Source organism: Cebus imitator, unplaced genomic scaffold, assembly GCF_001604975.1.
Source record: "Cebus imitator isolate Cc_AM_T3 unplaced genomic scaffold, Cebus_imitator-1.0 Scaffold137, whole genome shotgun sequence".
NCBI classification, from domain to species: domain Eukaryota; kingdom Metazoa; phylum Chordata; class Mammalia; order Primates; family Cebidae; genus Cebus; species Cebus imitator.
The window spans coordinates 4,510,350-4,526,732 of NW_016107452.1; the positions used below are offsets into that span (position 1 = coordinate 4,510,350).

Sequence of the window (16,383 nt, forward strand, 5' to 3'; positions counted from 1 at the left end):
GCTGGGGTGCTAATCTGCACTTGGGGCACACCATGGCCAGGTGTCCAGCCTGGAAGAGGGAGGTGACCTGCTGTTCTTGTGCTGGCCTCCGAGGCCTCCACCTGCTGCCCTGTTGGCTTGGAGATGAGGCTAAACAGTGACTCTAAAAAGAGCAGTGCCTGTCCCCACAGAGGAATGAATTAGGCCCTTGCTTCACTGAGAGATGATTGGAAAATGCCCAGCGGGGCAGCCAGCGAACACTCTGGAAGGGAAGGTGTTTGGGAGAGAGGCTAACTGACCAGGAGATGAGGCCAGAACGACCAGGGCTCTGTGGGCTGTTGCCCACATTCTGCTCCCTGGAGCACCCCGTTGCACCCTCAGAACCAACAGACTATTTTGCAGACAGCCTTAAAAGGGACAGAGACCCTTTTTCGGAGAACATGAGGCCACTCCTAATGGAGCCTGCTGGCACGTGGTGGCAGAAGGCCAGGGTGGTTTGTTTCCAGGGGGGCTGACACATGCTTGGACCATTCCCTTTGGAAGACTGGGCTGAACCTGACCTCTGTCCAGGAGCATGAGGACCTTGGAAAGCACACCCTGGAGGTGAGAGGCCAGCTCGGCACCGACTGGGACAGGAACAGGCTCCAGCAGACCATTCATCATGTCTGTTGACTTTCAAGGCTTTTGTTAAAGTCTCCAACCAATCTTCCATCCAAGAGGGTCCTTACCTCGTCCCAGGCCTCCTGGCCACTGCAGATCTGGGGATTTTGAACCAGTAGCTCATTGGTTTTTAGAGTAGGGTCCAGAGACTAGCAGTATCTCCATCACCTGTCAACTCACTAGTAATGCCAGTCTTCAGTTTCACAGACTCTCATTTGGCAGGATGAGAGCAGCAAACTGTTTTAACACACTCTCTGGGTGACTGTGATGTCCTCCGGAGTTTGAGAACCGCGGCAGTAGTGTGAAGAAAGGGGAAAGAACCATAAACTTCAGTTGAGTGCCTACTGTTTTCCATCTACTTTATCTTTGTTACCCTCTTTAGGGCGCACAATCCCTGGATTTTATGTCTCCATTGTATGAACACGAGTCTGAGTCTCAGACTTCTTAACCTTCTCATATATCCAAGCCAGAATTCAAACCCAGGCTCCGCAGCCTCCTTCTGTAACCATTTCACCCTCTTACTGGGGTTCTCACAGCCTGAGGTTAAGCACAGATGACTAAACATGTCCATAGCTTTTGGGCTACTCTGCCAGAATCCCCTCCATTTGTACAGTTCCCTTAGAATTCACTGGGGCAAACATCATTGAACTTACCCTCCTGGGACACTGGGCTTCTCTAGACAAGTAGAGTCCTCCACGCGGGTATCTGAGAACGCCCCTCCCGGGGGAAGGCAGAAATACACCTTCTCCTATATTCAAACATAACAGCATTACCTGGCTTGAAACTCACATGAGAGACTAACTGAACATTAATTTATGAAAGAACAGGATCCTTCTCCAGGATTCTCATAAATTAAAGCCCTTTGTAGTAGGAACCCGTGACTCCCACCCAGAGGAGGCAGCCAGGAAGGATGGAGGCTTCCAGACAAAGCCATGAACAGATCAGATGTCCTTTGAAGTGCTGCAGGCACCAGATAAAGTTCTTAGTAAAATAAACAACAGGGGCCCCTGTTGAGATGCTACCGTCTCATCTGGAGGCCCAGCCAGGGAAATCCTTATTTGGGATAGAGAGAGTTCACTTTATCAGGCCCAAAGGAAACAGAGCCTGTGGTGTCCCTCACTGTATTTCAAAAGGGCTAGAAACTCGCCTGGGGCTGCCCGCCTCCCACACCACGGAGGAGAAGCAGGCTCTGGTACAGTATTTGCGTTTATTTATTTGGTGGGTTGCAATTAATCAGGGGGTGTTTCCTGAAATGTTCTGAAAAAGCCATCTTATGTTAATGAGTAATAAGAGGTGCTCCCCACCCCCACCCTGTAGTCTTTAATGTTGGGTGCAAAGAACTCTTTGATTCTGGGTGGCCTTGGTCAAGAGGGGAGGGCCGATTGCTGAGGTTTAGGAGGCCAAGCTGGCCGCCCTGCCAGAAAAGACCCTCAGGAGGATTGGCGCACAGGGCAGAGTCAGGGGGAAGCATTTATGTTGGCTTCATTTAATTTCATTTTATTTTTTTTGAGAAGGAGTCTTGCTCTGTCACCAGGCTGAATTTGCAATGGTGTGATCTTGGCTCACTGAAACCTCTGCCTCCCTCATTCAAGCGATTCTCCTGCCTCAGCTTCCCGAGTAGCTGGGACTACAGGCGTGCACCACCACACCCAGCTATTGATTGATTGATTGATTGATTGAGACGGGATTTCACCATGTTGGCCAGGATGGCCTCGATCTCTTGACTTCATGATCCACCTGCTTGGGCCTCCCAAAGTGCTGGGATTACAGGCGTGAGCCATCCTCCTGGCCCTTTTTAATTTTTTAAAGGTATATCCTACCTCTGCCTGGTGACCCTCGAGGTGACTTAGAAAAGCACACAGACTGGGAAAATGGATATGAATTGATCTGGAGTAACACCCACCAGGTGTTAGGAGAGAAAAGCCAGATGCAGACATAGTATAATGCAATGCCATTTTTGTAAAATGAAACAAGGACCCCAAAAATCCTGTCTGTATTGGATTGGTGCAAAAGTCATTGCGGTTTTTGCCACTGAAAGTCCGTTGCCAGACAAATGTATAATATGTATTTGTGTTTGATTAGACGTGACCATGGAGAAGGAGATGAAATGTTAGCTGTCAAGGGTCTGCAAAGTATCTGGCTCAATGCCTATTTTTATAAATAAGGGGTTTTTGGGGTTGGGGGACAGCTCTGCCCATTTGGAGGGGGCGGACACAGGTCTGCCCATTCCTCGATAGCATTATGCTGGCAGCAACAGAAATGGTATGACCTGCAGAGCATGGACTATTATTATCTGGCCCTTAGGAAAATGGTTTCTGTACCCCAATATATAACATAGTCTCAAATTTTTAGGGTTCACAGTATCATGGTGTTAGCATGGATTCAGGGTGGCAGGAGGGAGGGCAGAGGTGAGGTTAAAAGGAAGAAAGCCAGCTTCCATGATGCAGCCAGAACTTATGTGCAGTTTACATTGGGCTGTGTGTATGTGCAGGTGTGCGTATGCATTCGTGTGTGTGTGCATACACATACACCATGATAGAAGTGTGCAGGCCATGAGCTCGCCGTGCTGGAGTTCTGTGCTCTGTTTGATTCTGAATTTTTCAAAGAACATTCATTATTTCAAAAATCAGATAACCTGCTAGACCACTGAAAATTCAGAAGTAATAAGATCTCAGATGCCTTCTAGTTCTCTTTAAGAATATGGGATTTTGGCCAGCTGTAGTGGCTCATGCATATAATCCTAGCACTTTGGGAGACTGAGGCAGGTAGATCACCTGAGGTCAGGAGTTCAAGACCAGCCTGGTCAACATGGTGAAACCCCATCTCTACTAATAATACAAAAATTAGCTGGGCATGATGGCACGTGCCTGTAATCCCAGCTACTCAGAAGGCTGAGGCATGAGAATCGCTTGAACCTGGGAGGCAGAAGTTGCAGTGAGCCAAGATTGCACCACTACACTCCAGCCTGGGTGACAGAGTAAAACTGTGTCTCAAAAGAAAAAAAAAAAAAAAGAATATGGGATTCTGACCAATTTAAGAATTCTGTGACAGATACAATACCACCACCATGATCCCAATTTCCGAACTCTTTGGAGATTTTTTTTTCTTTATTTCTCTTTAATTAAATGTACAACGCATGAATATGGCTTCCCTCAACAATTTGAAACATTGTAGGTAAAGCTGAGCTCTACCCCTTGGTCCTCCCCCAAGCCACTTCCTTCTCCAAAGAAGACAGCTGTCACCAGCCAGACTTGGTCCTCCGCCCCCATCCCTGAAGCCCTGTGAATTAGATCATAGATGTGTGCATGTCAGCATAGATGTATGCATGTATTTGCTTGTGTACTTAACAGCGTGTTGTGCAGATGAAATCCATGGCGGATCTTATAACCCTCCTTCCTTCTTTTTAACTGCTGTGTGCTGTTAGGCTGCAGGGGCCACAGTGTTAAGCACTTCTCTATTGATTGGGTATTTAGGGGGTTTCTGGTCACCTTTTTTTTTTTTTAACAGAGTTTTCCTCTTGTTACCCATGCTGGAGTGCAATGGTACAATCTCGGCTCACTGCAACCTCAGCCTCCCGGGTTTAAGCGATTCTCCTGCCTCAGTCTCCCAAGTAGCTGGGATTACAGGCACACGCCACCATGCCCGGCCATTTTTGTATTTTAAGTAGAGACAGGGTTTCACCATGTTGGCCAGGCTGTTCTCAAACTCCTGACCTCAAGTGATCCACCTGCCTTGGCCTCCCAAAGTACTGGGATTACTGGTGTGAGTCACCATACCCAGCCAGTCACCGTTATTTTCTCTAAGACATTAACTGTCTTCAGTCACTGTCCTACTGAACTCAATAGGTTTCATTTATCAAGCCTCAAATGTGACATTTAATTTTCCCACCAGCTCCAGGAGGCAAATGCTACTATTATCCCCATTTTACAGATGAGGAAGGTAAGGTTCCAGAGGTGATGTAGTTTGCCTAAGGCTGCACAGCTCATGAGGAGCAGAAAAGAGATCCCAGTGTGGATCTGCCTGACTCTGCGGTGAGGCACACACCTTCGAGCAGAAACATAGCTTGCTTGAGCCTCTGAGCTCCCAGGAGTGAGCCTGCTGGTGGGGGTGGGGCAGCTGGTCCACAGGTCGAGAAGTGAATGAAGAGTGGTGAGGGTGGAAGTGTTGGCGTGCTGAGCACGGGGGTGGGAGCTGCGATCAGAGTGGGAGACTGTGCAGCCTCCCAGACCTGGGGCACCGCTGGTGGCATTTGGTAGCAGCTGGGGCTGGGCCACTGTGGAAGCAAAGGCCAGCGCAGACAAAGCAGCCTGGAGTTTCCCTGCCATGGTTTTTCCAGCAGGGTGAGTGTCCCAGGGCTCCCGTGAAACAGCACACACTTCTCTCTCCAGTTCTGCAGAGCCATGCACCCTCTGGGGGTTCTGGGGGTTCCTTCCATGCCTCACCTCTAACAGATTTTGGTGGCTCCAGGAATTCCTTGGTGTCTTGGCCTGTTCGGGTGCTGTAACAAAATACCTTATAAACTGGGTGGGTTATAAGCAACCGAAATTCATTTCTCATGGTTCTGGAGGCCAGGATGTCCACCAACAAGGTAGATGGGTGCGGGCTTGCTTCCTGCTTCGCAGAGAGTGTCTCCCATGGGGAAGAGGCGAGCCTGGGGTCTCTCAATATAAGAGCACTGATCCCATTTGTCAGGGCTGCACCCTTGTGACCTAATCACCTCCCAAAGGCCCCACCTCCTCACATGCCCACACTGGGGATTTGGTTTCAACAATGAATTTTTTGCGGATACGAACACTCAAACCCTAGCCTTGGGCTTGTGGCTGCCTCGCTCCAGTCTCTGCCTCTGTGGTCACACGGGCCTGTGCCTCCTCTGTCTCTCCTTCGTGTCCTTTCTGGGGTCACTCGTACTCAGGACTCACCAGATAATCCAGCATGAACTACCCATCTCAAGGTCCCGATCTTGGGACGCTGCGTTCGCAGATGGCAGGGTTTGATGCAGATGTATCTTCTTTGGGGCCACCAGTCACCTCATGACCCCAGCTGAGCTGACAAGAGCAACAGGCAGAAGTTTCCCTCTCCTGGTTAAAATGTCTCCACGCACAGCCCTCCCTCCAGGGTGCCTTGGCACAGGCACGGACAGGAGAAAATCCCACTGCCCTCGGCCCATGCCCGCCTTCGCAGGACTCTCGGAGGGGATGGTACCTGAGATTTGCTTAAGGAACCCTGAGAAACTGCCTATGTCCTCATCACTGCCAGAGTATAACATGCCCAAGGTGATGCTCCCTGTTTTCCCCTCTGTCACCTCTCACTCCTCCCCTTGTCCCTCTCTTCTCCTCTGTCTCCCTCGTCCTTGGAGAAGACCCTGTGACTTCTGCCTGTACCCAAGAATGTTTTCTCCCCTTTCCCTTTCTATAGTCTGTTAAAAATCTTTACTTAAAACTGCTGAACTGGGTGTTCCTGCCAGGGAACCCACAAGGACAGGAAACCCAGGAGGAGGGAACCCAGGTGGACAGGAGGGGTGAGTTTTAGAATTCTGGAAGGGGCACCTCTTCTAGTCCATGAGGAATTGCCCCTGGCCAGGCCCATCCCTCATCTGGCCCACCCTGCAGGCTGTTTTTCCACTGCACCCGAGAGGTTTCCTGGAGAAACAGCCTCCCCTGGGGTTAGGGCCGTGTGAAGACCAGAGAGCCTTTCCAGAATGCTGAGGGCGGGCCCAGGATTGTTCCTGTGTGTACAGCTCAGGCTCTTCAAGGACCAGGGCTCAGGACCAGGGAGTGACCCTGACCGCAAGTCCTGGTACCCACTGAGCCAGCTGGGACCTGGAGCGGGTAACCTTTTCCTCTGTGTCTTGTGGTCTTTGAGGCTGTAGAATGGGGGTCACACCTGTTGACCCCTGGCTGCACCACGTTCAGATCAGCTGGAGATCTGAAAGGTTCTCTTGTGTAGTGCGGTGAAATACACACAGCATGAGGCGTCACTTGAACCGTGTTTAGGTGGCAGTTCAGCGGTTCATCCACATTGTTGTGCTGCGGTCACCACCATCTGTCTCCAGAACTTTCTGCTCTTCCCATATTGAAACTCTGTCCCTGTTACCCCCTCCCCCAGCCCCTGTCATCCACCATTCTGCTTTCTGTCTCTAAGAATTTGTCTATTCTAGGGACCTCATATGCATGGAATCACATAAGATTTGGCCTTTTGTGGCTGGCTTATCTCAGCCTAATGTCCCCAAGGTTCATTCATGGTGTGGCATGTGTCAGGATTTTCTTCTATTTTAAGGCAGAATAATACTGCATTGAATGGGTAGACCACACTGTATGTCTCCCTTTATCCACTGGGGGACTTGGGTTGCTTCCGGCTTTTGGCGGTTGGGAATGACGCTGCTAAGAGCATGCGTGTGCAAATACGCTTTTTAAAATATACCAGTGCCCAAAAAAAGTCCTGATGCGTAGGTTCCACCCGCCCCCGACACCAGTCAGATGGGATTGGCTTGGGGTTGGACTCGGTTATCGGAATTCTCGGCCCCTCAGGTGGTTTTAATGGGTAGCCAGGGTTGAGAACTCTGATAGGTCATTTGGGGCACACATCAGCCTGAGGCCCAGTATATAAGAAGCCCTGGGCTGTGGGCCGACCTGATGGTGGCTGCTGGTGTCGGGGTGTGCAGCCGTATGAGAGGACAGCTTGGGGACAGAGTCCTCCCCTGGGATTCCTCTTTGCCCGGGACCCTGTGTGAGCCCCATGCTGACGTCCCTGCCCGAATTCTCTTGGAAATATCTTCTGTAGCTCCTGCGTCCCCAAGTGGCTCCTTCTGACCTCACTGATGATGCAGGTGCCCAGGTGTACCGTTTCTGACGCAGGGCAGGGTGAGGCCTTATGCAGTGGGGTAATGGGCTGGAGGCAGGCTTTAGGTGAACGCCAGCATTTCTGTCCCCTAATGGATCAAGAACAGGATAGGACATCAGGTTCACCCAACACGCCAGGGAAAGAAAACCCAACCAATTCCAAACCCAGCTCACACCTTGTCAACCACAGTTGCAGAGGGCCCTGCTGCCCTCTGTGACATGAGGGGACTGGACGGCTCAGCTCACATCACTGCAGTAAAATTGCCCAGTGACTGGGACCGGGCGTCCTGGGTTTGGTCCTTGCTTGCCCCTTACAGTTGTGTGGGCTTCCAGCAGCTGCTGTGAGAAATTTCCATAAACCGGGTTGCTTAACACAACAGAAATTTGTTCTCATACAGTTCTGGGGCCAGATGTCCAAAATCAAGGTGTCAGCAGGGCCACAGTGCTTCTGAGACTCTAGGGGAGGGCCTTTTTCTTGCCCCACCCAGCTTCTGATAGTGTCCGACAATCGTTGATGCACCTTGACATTCAGGCTCTGCCTCCATACGTGGAGGTCTTTCTGGGGTGTGTGTGTGTGTGTGTGTGTGTGTGTGTATCCGTCCACACAGCCTTTTTATAAGGATGCCAGTCATTGGATTTAGGGCCTCTTCCTAATCCAGTACGCCCTCATTTAACTTGATTAAATCTGCGAAGACCCCATTTCCAAAGAAAGTCATAGTCACAGATACCAGGGGTTAGGTCTTGGACTTATGATTTGGGCAGACACAGTTCAAGCCACGCCACCAACTGTGTGACCTGGGCACGGTATGAAGTCCCTCTCTCCTCTGCAGCATGTCCACCTCGTAGAGGAGAGGAAGTGGGGCATGTGGGTGAGAACCTTGCTGCTTAGAGGACTCAGCAACATCTGTTTCACCTGGAAGCTACTGAATGCAGATTCCCAGGCCTTGCCCAGCTCTGCTGAGCTATCTGTGTGGTAACCAGACCCCCAGGCAATTCATGTGTACGCCAGTGTTTAAGAATCACAGGGTGGGTGAAAGCATTTGGTGCAGAGCCTGGCCTAAATCAGCACCTAACGCATGTTAGCTGTCAATGCCAATTAGCATTCTCTCTGCTGCCGGTTCTCCCTCGAACAAATACGGAGAGCACCTTCCCTGGGTGGCGGCAGTCACCATGCAGACACATGGAAGGAACAGATGAGGCATCATCCCTGCCTCCAAGCAGCTCCTAGCTCAGTGAGGAAAACAGCTACATACAATTTTTTTTAATGTGCTCAGACAGCATCTGCATGATGGTTGGATTTTGCCCAGGGTGCAGCTGGCCTGAAGAGCAAGGTAAGATGTGGCACTCAGCTGGCAGCCTGACACCAAGGCCAGCTCATCGCCTTGCCAGCCGGGAATGTGGTTACCTAGGCAACCAGCCGATGCAGTAGTGATAGTGGAGCAGGATGCCCGCCTCAGTTCCCTCTGCTCCCTTGGAAGCAGCATTGACCACAGGAGGCCACCACCTGTGGGCGCTTGGGGCTGAGTGCCTGGGCATTTTCCCTTCTTGCAAACAAATTGCCCATCTCCCCAGGAGCCGGCTTTTCTGGCAGCTGTCCACTGGGCACCCAGCTGCACCAGCCTGCAACTGCTGCTGGGAATCAGAGGAGGCAAGGCTCAACTTTCCAATTTAAAGGCAGCAGCAGCATTGATGAAGGCAGAGAAGGTGCTCAGGTTTGCCTCTCAGAGTGGCATGATGGTCAGGTGCTCAGAATCCAGAGCTAGACCTGGATCCCAATTCTCTGTGATTCTTAGTAACTGCATAACTTACATCTCTCAGCCTCAATGTTCTCATCTGTAAAATGGGAGTTACACCACTCACCTCACTGCGGGGCTGGGATGATTTAAAATGTATTTATACAAAGTGCTTAGCACAGGACGTGGCCTGCGGAGTGCCCTCCAAAAGCGATGGCTTTTCTGCTGTCTTGTCACGTGTCATAACCCGTATGCATGGTGGTGGTTCTAGGAAAATGTCAGCACTTGATACGCGGTAGCCATTGTGACTGTAATGAGTCGTTTCGTTAGAATGTTCTGTGCCTGGCCTCAGCCTTCAGCCAGGCTGGGAGTGTGCAGGGGCTGGTTTGTCTCATCTGTGTGTCATTTTCCCCACTCCCTGCCCCTCCACAGAGACGGTGCCCCACTCGGAGTAGGCATCCCTCTACCCACCTTGAAAACATGAGTCCTGAAGTGTAAGCATTGATTAATTCATCTGTGAATTAGCTGAACCAGCAAGTAACAGAGTTCAGTAATTGTGTGGCGTAAATTGGGGTCCCCAAAAGACCCCATAAACCCTGTGCGGTCCTGTGGCAGAACTTAATACGATTCAGTACAGTTGAGGCACGGGGCCAGGGCGAAAAGCAACAATCTGTGTGCGTAGCAGCACTATTCATGATAGCCTGCAGTGGTGAAACCCAAGTGTTCACCAGCAGATGAACAGACAAAGAAATTGCAGTGTATCCATGCAGCAGACGGTTATCCATACACCTGCCAGAGCCGGATGAACCTTGAGGACCTTATGCTAGGTGGACAAAAGGCCACGTCGTATATGATTCATATGCAGCGAAAGACACATTTTAACCCACAGCAGTTTGGGCAGAGACAGTTCCACCCACAACAGCAGCTGTGTGACCTGGGCAAGGTATGAACCCCTCCTCTCGTCAGTATCACATCCACCTGGTGGAGGAGAGAAGGGGGGGCATGTGGGTGACAACCTTGCTGCTTAGAGGGCTCAAGAACATCTGCCTCACCTGGAAGCTGTTTAATGCAGATTCCCAGGCCTCGTGGAGGCCACAAAAGGGCACATAGTGTATGATTTCATTTATTTGCAATGTTCACAATGGGGGAATCCAGGGACAGAAAGCAGACTGGTGGTTGCCCAGGGACTGGGGGAGGGCATAATAGGAAGTAATGGCTTAAAAGAGCTTCCTTTGAAATGATGGAAAAGTTTTCGACATAGTGGTGGCAGTTACACAACACTGTGATAAATGCCACTGAATTGTTCACTGTAAAAGGGCTAATGGTGGCCAGGCACGATAGCGCATGCCCGTGATCCCAGCACTTTAGAAAGCCAAGGTGGGCAAATCATCTGAGGTCAGGAGTTTGAGACCAGCCTGGCCAACAGGGTGAAACCCTGTCTCTACTAAAAATACAAAACAGCCAGGTGTGGTGGCAGGCGCCTGTAATCCCCGCTGCTAGGGAGACTCAGGCAGGGGACTCGCTTGAATCCAGGAACTGGAGGTTACAGTGAGCCGAGTTCATGCCACTGTCTGGGTAACAGAGTGAGACTCCATCTCAAAAGCTAATAACAAATAAATAATGGTTAATGGTTGATTTTATTGTGTGTGTATTTTATCTCAATGAAGTAAATATATGTATGTATGTATATAGTGATGGCAGCTCCCTGGTCCCTCGGAGAGCCTGCTGTCTCAGGCCAGAGTGATGGGATCTCACTGGGGAGCCCCTGTGTGATTCCCAGAGGCACCAGAGTTGACTCTACCAAGCCTGAGGCAAGAAAACAGTCCCAATCCGAGAGAAAAAGTATTGAGTCTAATCCCAAAAGCACTGCTGACTCTAAAGTTCTGACCTATAACAAAAACAAACAAAATGTGCATGTACCGTATTTCTTTAGAAATGAGATTTTGAGGGTGTCACTCTCGCATTAAGTTGAGTATCTTCTAGTTATTTTCTGCTCCACAGTTAGATGGTGAATGCCCCCCAGTCACCCGAGTGCTGGGGCTTCTGCGTTTCACTGGAAAAGTGCACAGATTACTGGGGCAGTGTGGCCTCCTTCCCTGGGAAATGGTAGCCACAGCACTGTGACCGATTTTCTGACATGGATTGCGTGGGCTAGCAGGCGTGGGGAGTAAGGCTGGGGGGCTATGTTTGCCCCAGGGGGTCTCTGTGGGGAATGCAGCAGCGGGGAGCTGAGAGGTTATGAACCGGTCTTCGGTTGATTGTGAAGATTTGGACCCAAAGGGCAGTTTGGGGTTAACCCACATGGGATGGTTATGAGGCCTCCATTATATGTGAAGGTAAAATGACAGTCTTTGGTGCTCACAGGATTTAAGGGAAGATATTCTGGAGGGCTCAAGAGAAGGCTAAAAATGCTACCTCCCAAGTGTCAGTCCTCCCAGAAGCCGTGGCTTGGTGGAGATAGCAGATTGTTTCCTGCACACATACATCTGCAGCCATAGTGAGTCTTGAACCAGGAAAGCCAGTCATTCTCCCTGGATGTGCAAGGCATTGTACTTTGGTAGACCTCGGAAGAAGATTCCAAGGCGGGGTCCCAGTGAGATGGGGGCTGGGAGAGGGAGGCATCCTATGGTAGGAGGTAGGCGAGGGCCATGGCCATCTCCTCGGGCCGAGCACAGTGCCACACACATACTAGACTTCAGCAGTGATGGGAAGAGGCAAACACACATGCTCCTGGGCCCCTGGGGGTGTGGTGACAGGAACTCCAAGACTTTAGGAGAGCACTGCCCAGCAGAGCGTTCTGTGATGACGGAGATGTTCTCTATGTGCGCTACCACAGTCACCACTAGACGCAGCTGGCTTCCAAGTAACTGCAGTGTCACCGTGTGATGAAGATGCTGGATTTGTAGTTGTATTTCATTTTAATGAAGTTCAGTGTGAGTAGCCACCTGAGGCTGCTAGCTGCCGGACTAGGCAGCTCAGCTCTAGGACCTGCCCTGGGAAAAAGTTTTCAGAGCCAGTCTGGCTCCTCCCTGGCTCAGGTTTCCCTGTGTGGTCCTCCTCCACTCTGCAGTTCCATGGGAGGGCCCATGCAGCGTGCTGTCTTCACGACAGGTGGTGGGGAGCATGCGTGCTGTGAGTGTACGCGCGCGAGCCTCAGAGGCTGCGGCAGCAGAGCAGCCGAGCGACAGCCCCAGGCTGGTGCGACGCGCTTCCAGCACATTCTGAGTTACGCCTCTCCTGGCAAGGGGCACATTCCCGCTGACGACTTGTCTCCCACGGAGGAGCAACAGGCTCTGCTTTCCCAGGCCTGAGAACCCCGGCGTATGTGCTTGCCGCTGCCGGGAAAACAGTTGCCAGAGCGATGGCAAGTGTTGCCCAGGTAACGTCCCTTCCTTGACAAGCAGAGATGGTGAGGCCAGTGTTGGAGTGGCTGATTCTGCCAGACAGGAAGCAGGAGGCTCTGCCTGCTGGCTCTGCTTCCCGCTGGCTGGCGGGGCTTGGGCTTGGGTGTGGGGAGTCCTGCTGAGTTCTACCGCCCTGGACTACTCCTTTACAGAACTTGGTAGGTGATAATAATCAGAGTTGCTATTTAGTGAGGAACCTGGGCTAAGTGTTTTATATATTATCTCATGGAATAGTCACAGCAAGCCTTTGACAGTAGTTGTTCTTAGCCTGATTTGCAGACAAGGAAAGTGATGCAAGTAATAGGCTGTAAGTTTCATGAGCACCAGGGCTTGTCTGCTTTGCTCACCACGGTCATCCTTAGTACTTAACGTAGTTCTTGGCACGGCATAGTAGATCTTCATGGGATGGTTGGATGAAGGGTGAATAAATAGATGAGTGAGTGATAGAAATATGGATGGTAGATGGTATTGAATGGATGGTGAGGTGGGTGAAGGATGGATGGATGGGGGGGTGGGTGCATAGTTAGGTTGGTAGGTGAATGGTTGGATGGATAAGTAGATGGATGAATGGATGAGTGGACTGATTAATGGGTGGGTGGATGGATGGAGAGTGGATGGATGGATGGAGAGTGGATGGATGGGTAGATAGATGGATGAATGGATGGATGGGTGGTTGGGCAGATGGATGGATGTGTGGGTGAATGGTAGGTGGGTGGGTGGATGGATAGCATTTTTCAAAAACAGCTTTCTTGAAATAGAATTCACATACCATAAAATTCACCCGTTGTGAGTATACAATTCAGTGATTTTAGTAAATGTATAAAGTTGTACACCCGTCACCACAGTTCAGTTTTAGAACATTTCCACCATCCCAAAAGATGCCCTCGTGTTTGTTTGCAGTCTCATCCCCGTTCTGTGCCCCAGGCAATGAATGTTCCACTTTCTGTCTCTATAAAATTGCCTTTTCTAGACATTTTATATAAGACAAATCATATAATATATCTTTTGGATCTGGCTTCTTTCCCTTAGTGTAGTGATTATGAGGCGCATCCATCTTGCAGTGTGTGGGTAATTCAGTCCTTTTTATTGCCAAATACTGTTTGGCTGAATGGCTATACCACGTCTTGTTTATCCGTTCATCAGTTGATGGATTTCAGTTGCTTCTATGAATAATGCTGCTATGGACATTCTTGGGCATGTCCCTGGAGTTTCTCTTTCTCTTGGGTAGATTTTTAGGAACAGAACTGCTAGGTCATATGATGAATTTATGTATAACGTTTTAAGAGACTTTCGAACTGTTTTCTAAGGTGGCTGTACCAATTTACCTTCTCACCAGCAACACATGAGCTTCCCAGTTTCCACGTCGTCGCCAGCACTTGACGCTGTCTGTCTCCTTCTCTCACAGCTGCCCTCGTGGGGCGAGTGGTATCTCTTTACTGTTTCAGCTTGCATTTTCCCGAGGACTAATGGTGTTGAGCACCATTTTGCCTGCTTACTACTAGGCTGGGATTTGACCTTTAAAGCCAGGGATTGGCAAACTTTTTTCTAAAAAGGGCCAGATAGCAAATATTTGGGGCTTTGTGGGCCACATTCGATTTCTGTTGCATATTCTGTGTTTATTTTCCCTCATAACTCCTACAGCTTGTGAGACCATTCTTGGTTTCATCAGACAGAAACTAGGAAGGGGCTGGGTTTTACCTTCGTGCTGTAGTTTCCCAACCCTGCTCTAAGTCAGCCCCTTTCTAGAAATACCAGGTCATGTGCCCAGCCACAGAGCAGTTCCAAACCCCTGTCTACACCCCACTTCAAAGGAATCCAGTAGCCTGAGGGGTCCATGCTAGGTAAACCACCAGGCCCCCCATCCCACCTGGCAAAGCATGCTCAGGAGGAAGAACATATTGCAAAGATGAGGGCCAGCCTCCAGGGAGCCTGGAGTAGGGATTCCGGAGGCGTCCCTGTCCCAGCTCCTCCATGATTCATCACCTGATGAGCTCATCAGAGTTCCTGGGATGAGACATGCCAATTTGTCACCTAAGGAGGAGGGACAGGGCCCTGTTGATCCTGGGCAGGTCTCCCTCATCCCTTTGGCCACCCTGATCCGGAGCTCAGGGCCTCTTCTAGGAACATGGGCTGCCTGCAGCCCGCCCGTACCCACAATGCAACACTCACCGTCCCCCTGTTGCTTCCGCCGCCTCTGGTCACCTGGCCACCAGCCTTAGAGCCTCTTGGGCTTGTTCCTGGCTATTGCCCCTATGCTACCAAGCAATCTTCACACCTTCTTCAGGATCTCTTAGCAAATCTGATAACCTCTCCACCCAAACCCGCTGGCTCTCGCTGATGTGATGGAAAGAGCTTTGGAGTGGCCAGAGCCAGTTTTCACTTCTGAATTGTCCCTTTCTAGCTGCTTGACTCTGGGCAAGTCGCTTCTCTTCTCAGGGCCGTGATAGGCTTCTGTGCACAGAGAACACTAACAGTCTTCTGGCAGCAGCTGCAGCTGGCCACGCCCTCAGCATCACGTGAGGGCTGCAGTCTGCTCACCGTTGACACCTGCGGCCCTGCATGAGCGTGTGCTTTTTTGTGGCTCTGGGATCACTTTGGCCTGGGCACAGAGCAGTCAGAAGCCCTGAAGAGTTGGCCAGGCGCGGTGGCTCATGCCTGTAATCCCAGTACCTTGAGAGGCCAAGGTGGGAGGATCGCTTGAGCTCAGGAGTTCAAGACCAACCTGGGCAACATGGTGAAACCCCATCTCTACTAAAAATACAAAAATTAGCTGGGCTTGGTGGCGTGTGCCTGTCATGCCAGCTACTTGGAAGGCTGAGACAGGAGAATCACTTAAACCCAGGAGGTGGAGACCGCAGTGAGCCGAGATCACACACTTCACTCCAGCCTGGGTGACAGAGTAAGACTGTGTCTCAAAAAAAGAAAGAAGCCCTGAAGAGTTTAGGGAGCTGATGGACAAATGCCCGGCTCCCTCTCTCCTTAGGGACATCATCTCTGAGTGTGATCTGCACTGTCCCTTAGAGCCCCCAGGAGGACTGAGCCCCCATTGCCCACACCATGGTGCTTGCCAATACCCCATTTATTGACCATCTTCTCTTCCCCGTCTCACTTCCCCACTCTCCCCACCAGTGTTTCCTGCAGTCTCTGCTCAAATCAGTAAGGCATTTGCACTCGGTCCCTTGTCTCAGGGTCTTCCCTGTCACAAGCCCCCAGTTCATGGGATACCATGAGGATTGAGTGAGATAAAGCCCTGTTATCACAGAGCTAGCACAGTGCCTGGCACATGGTACATGCACATGAAATGTTAGCCCTTGGTACAAGCCCCGGGACCTTCTGGTTCTGAATGCAGCTCCTGCAGACTCTCCCATGAATGCCTGGGAAGCAAGGGCCCAGGCCCTCCTGGAAAAGCTGTTGTCCTCCGCGCTTGAAGGAGGGGAGCTGTGGATGAGTTGAGGCTGGGCGCACCACTATGCGGGCTCGTCTCTGGAGCTGCGTTGGCGCCAGTGTTGCCCAGTGGGCCCTGCTGTGCCTCAGACTAGTCGCCTCTGCATCTCGAGTGGCGTCTGTGTGTGGAGAGCAGGAGATTGTACTGACGGCTGCCCACCGCAGGGCTGGTTGTATTTTGCAGAGTTTAAATGAGACTTCCCTGGAACGATGTTCACCAAATATTAATGGTGGCTATTTCTGGGTTGTGGGCTTTTTGAGGCCTTTTAAAACTTATCTTCTTGTTTGTGCTTTTCAATATGGTTTAGGTTTTTTTGCAATGAG

At 50.7% G+C, this 16,383-nt stretch overlaps 1 protein-coding gene across 2 annotated transcripts in view; it reads left to right on the plus strand.

Annotated features, from left to right (window-relative positions):
• The window catches only part of LOC108313458 (c-Maf inducing protein), a 259,500-nt gene that overhangs the window by 180,405 nt on the left and 62,712 nt on the right, over positions 1 to 16,383 (plus strand). Inside the window, exon 1 of one of the 2 annotated variants that reach the window (XM_017541863.2) lies at positions 12,353 to 12,590. The exons of the other annotated variant lie outside the window; for it this stretch is intronic. Within the exon in view, the coding sequence (XP_017397352.1) occupies positions 12,573 to 12,590 (18 nt within the window). The 5' untranslated portion in view covers positions 12,353 to 12,572. Of the gene's footprint in view, positions 1 to 12,352; positions 12,591 to 16,383 lie in introns of those variants that run through there. 2 annotated transcript variants of the gene reach the window in all.